This window comes from Hevea brasiliensis, chromosome 17 (genome assembly GCF_030052815.1).
Source record: "Hevea brasiliensis isolate MT/VB/25A 57/8 chromosome 17, ASM3005281v1, whole genome shotgun sequence".
NCBI classification, from domain to species: Eukaryota; Viridiplantae; Streptophyta; class Magnoliopsida; order Malpighiales; family Euphorbiaceae; genus Hevea; species Hevea brasiliensis.
In genome coordinates this window covers 19161510-19165889 of record NC_079509.1, presented here as the reverse complement: position 1 = coordinate 19165889, position 4380 = coordinate 19161510, and the positions used below count along the sequence as shown (strand labels likewise).

The 4380-nt window shown below is 38.1% G+C and overlaps 1 protein-coding gene across 1 annotated transcript; it reads right to left on the bottom strand.

Annotated features, from left to right (window-relative positions):
* Window positions 1–354: 354 nt before the first annotated feature.
* Window positions 355–3755, bottom strand: LOC110642967 (EIN3-binding F-box protein 1). Its single transcript, XM_021795176.2, has 2 exons — window positions 3358–3755; window positions 355–3179 (listed from the first exon to the last, which is right to left on the bottom strand). Exons 1-2 carry the CDS (start codon window positions 3380–3382, stop codon window positions 1237–1239), a joined length of 1968 nt encoding a protein of 655 aa, XP_021650868.1. The 5' UTR covers window positions 3383–3755; the 3' UTR covers window positions 355–1236.
* Between the last annotated feature and the right edge of the window lie 625 nt (window positions 3756–4380).

The window sequence follows — 4380 nt, the reverse complement described above, 5'->3', positions numbered from 1 at the left end:
ATGGATCTATCAAATTGGCTTCTTTTTTTATTATTTATTTTTTATTTTTTATCAAAATACCATAGCTTTCGAAGAGCTAATTGTTGAAGATTATAGAAAGACATAATAGACCTCTTTGAGGTTGGAGCCTATGCATCCTGAAATCTGAAAATACTCCTCAATCTATCGGAAAAACTGAATATTTTCTGAACAAAATCTCAGTAAAGGACATGTACCGTTAGATTTAGCATCTGTATAATAATTCAGAAACTTAGAAATTTCTATTATTGCAAGTATCTAAACAGAGTAATTAAAGGGCATAAAATTCTAATAATTGCTCGTAGCAATCCCTCCATACATTTTAATTACATATGATAAGAAAAACATCACACTTTATTGAAGTAGTTGCAGAGTACAGTTCATAATCACATAGAAGCCTGCACAAATCAGGCCTAACCAAAACAAAACATTATTATCGCGGCAAAGGGATGAACCAGATGCAACAGCCAAAGTCTGCTGATCTAAGGCACCCAGATACAGAACTGCCAAAGCAACCTTACACACAAAGGACTTGAATGAAAGGAAACACACAAGATCCGGATCCTAAGAAGAGTTTGAAGTTTCAAGCACTACCACTCTTTATTCAGAAACTACTACACTTTATTCAGACACTTGCATCCAAGATGAATTATTAAAACAACAGACTAATATATGACTTACAACAAAGTAAACTTTATATGACAGAAACACTGCAAACTTGGTCGAGGGATCGTGGATCATTATACCATCAAACAACAAAGGACAAGAGCTAAAATACTGCGCATGGTTACATCCAGCAAACACAGAACAGGGACTGGACTTGATGTGCAATAGAGTCGCCACAAGTGAAAATCTAAACTAAGGCTTGGTAACTGTATTCTCAAAAAAACCATGGCAATGAAAGAGGAGGCCTCCCATCAACGGGGGCTAAACAGTTACAACAAGCTTTCCAACTGAAGAAAGCCTGAAAAAAATAGGAAAGAGAAGTGATCTGCCAAAGCTCCCTGGAAAACAACCAAGCCAGAGTTACTAGTGGAATTGCTGATGGGCCAAAAACCTATGCCGAAAGCTGCTACCTTGTGAGCTCGCTAAGAGAACTTAATCCTTGTACAATCTATCAAGTCAACTGGAATGCTTGAACTCCTTAAGGCAGAGTCCATGGCGTTCAATTCTGTCCTGTTCGAGCCGAGCAAGTACACTTTCTGTTCCCCTCCATGATTAGGAAAGGATATCACATCTCCACAAGCTCTCCACAAGCAGCTCAATTGTGCTGCTGCTGATAGAACTGCAGTTTTGAAGATTCAAACCCACCAAGGTCCTGCCCAATTTCTTTAGGAAAGGGAAGCTCTTATTTGATACTTCAGAACAACCAGAGAGGGAAAGGACTTGAAGATTGAGCTGATCTGCGCTAGACAGGACTGCAATTCCACAATCAGACACTGCACACTTCGACATATCTAGATCACTAAGAAACAAACAATTTTTTGCAATTGACACCAAGCTGGCATCAGTAATCTTCCTGCAACCATCGATATTCAGCAATTCAAGAGTTCCACCATGTAGCCCAGCCAAGGCTGAAACTACTTTGTCGGTCAAATTCATGCAGCCGCTAAGATTCACATTGACAAGTCCTGCCTCACAACTCTCCAAAAGTGGGAGAAGCCCTGAATCTGTAATTGCACAGAGGCCACTGAGATCTACATGCTGAAGCTGAGGGCACAACTTGCCCACCAAAGCCAAACTAGCGCTGCCAAATCCTGGGCAGTTTCTAATGGACAGGGTCCGAAGAGAGCTACAAGGAGAGGACACTAGCATTCCTGACGCTACATCTTTAATTCCCATGCATTTCACAAGGCTAAGAGCTTTCAACTTTGTCCGGCAGTTGGAGATTGCACCAACAATCCCTGATTGGGTAACCCTGTTACACTCTTCCAATTGCAGGCTCTCAAGAGATCCTGCAGCTTTGACAAAAGAGATCAGCCCATTGTCTGACACAAAGCAACATTTACGAAGGCACATCTGCTTCAGGTTTGTACAGCCCTTTGCCATTGTTTCAAGACTCACATCTGTTATCCCCCGACAAGAAGAAACTGTCAAAGACGACAATTTCTGCAAACCTCGAGCATTACCCATGACCCAAAAGCCCTTCTCACTCACATGCTGTAGACTACTGAGGACAAGATTGGTCACAGCCTTTCCATAGTGCCCGATTAAGGCAAGAGAGAAATCTGTGATGCTCAATGCCTGAAGCTTCACTCTAGTTAATACAGATGTAGATGATGACAATAAAGTTGATACTCCATTATCCCCAACAAGAGGGCAGTCTTTAATAGAGATGGACTGCAGCTTGAGACAATACTTCCCAATAGCTTGTAAGCCCTCATTACCTATCTTTGGACAAGATTCAATGTTCAAAGAATTCAAGTTAGGACAGTTCTCAGCAATTGCAATCAAACCTTTGTTGGATATTGAAGGACAATTGCAAAGGTCAAGCTTTTCCAACAAATGGCATTCTTTGGCCACCTCAAATAGACCTTCATCCCCAACAGAAGGCACATCCCACATAGAAAGAGCCCTCAAAGATGGGCAACCACGAGCTATTGCTGATAAACCAACGTTGGTGACTCCACGAACAGAGTTGCTTCCCCGAATAAGAAGCTTGCCTAACCCCCCACGGCCGCTAGTTCCAACAGAGATTGCAGCAAGTCTCATATCTGTTGCTTTCTTCCCTTCCAAAGACCTTGTCAGGTACCCATCGCCCCCAATTTCCCCATTTTGATCACAAGAAACCATTTCAACATCATCAGAAACATTAACTGTTGTCTCGCTGTCTGCAGCTGTGCTATTGCTCTTGCAAATTTCAGCCCTCCTGATACTGCTCAATAGCATAAGCCAGCGCTTGGAGACACAAGCACAGGCACTCCTCTCTTTGCCTCCAGGGATGCGCCTGAAGATCTCAAAGAGGCATTCATCTGGAAGAACGTCAATTGATGGCTGCTTATTCTGCTCGAGTTCGGCGATTCCACAAAGAAATGGGGAACTAATGCGGGCCCGCTTACAGGGAGGGCTGTATATATCCACATGGGAGCCAATTGAATATAATCGACCCAAGTCGATTGGATTTGCACGAAAAGACACCCCAGGATAGAATTCATCATCTCCTGAAAAAACCCATTAAAAATAACTCCAATTTAGCTAAAACCCAGTTGTTTATTAGTCCCTAAATTATGTTCTTTCTTATATCAAGAACTCACAACTAAGAATCAGCTGACAAACAAAACCAACCAACGTAAAACATTCACATCTAAACCTTGAGAAAGAAAGAAAAAGAAAACTTACCAGTGTAGTTAACGAGAGCAGGCATGATTGAAATCCAAATAAATTAAGAGGCCCAAAACCAGAAAAACTTGCAACAACCAGCAAATAAGCCAAGAAGACGAAGATCAAAAGAGAAGCAAGAAAGGTTGAATGCATCACCGAAAGAAAGAAAGCAAGAACTTGAAACCCTAACAAAGTAGGGCAAAAAAAGATAAACAAGAAGATGAGAAGAAGAGAGAATTGAGTATTGATATTTGGTAAAATGGTTTGTTGGGTAAGTAATGAGGAAGGAAGAAAGAAATATGTACATATATATATATATATATATATGAGAAGAACGGCTTCTACAGATTCATTGTCTTTAGAAACATGCAATGAATCCTTCCTCAAAACCAGTTATCCCTTTCGGTCCAACGGCTCACCCTTTGCTTCTACCGGCTACCGCCTATTTCCAATTTTTTTATATTTTTTTAATTCCATTACGCGCTACTGGCTACCGGCTATTTTTTAATTTATGTAACAAATTAAATGACATCTCCATGTATATCCACCAAATGGGCCTAACTTAATTGTTACCAAAAAGTTCTCAAAATCACAAATAAATAAATAAATAAATCAAATTTTGAATTCCATTTTTGCAAAAGTTTTTAAGATTTGTTGTTACAAAAATTATTTCAATAATAAATAAAAACATTTTTAAATATTAAAATTTTAAATTTTATTTATTATAGGTTACTACTATTGAAAAAAAAAATCTTTAATTTTTGTTTTAAAATAAATATAATAAATATTTTCAAATATATATAAAATGACTTAAATTTGTTTTAGTGAAAAATTAAATTAAGTGCCAAGCATGCTTCCTTTATTTCATTAAATTTTTTGATGGTTTGAGACTTGAGATTAATATATGGAGTTTCTTATTATTATTATTATTATTATTATTATTATTATTATTATTATTATTAAACACTACACAAGCAAATTGAATAAAAATAATATTAACCCCACTATTAAAAAAATTTAAAAAAAAAAAAAAAGAAATCT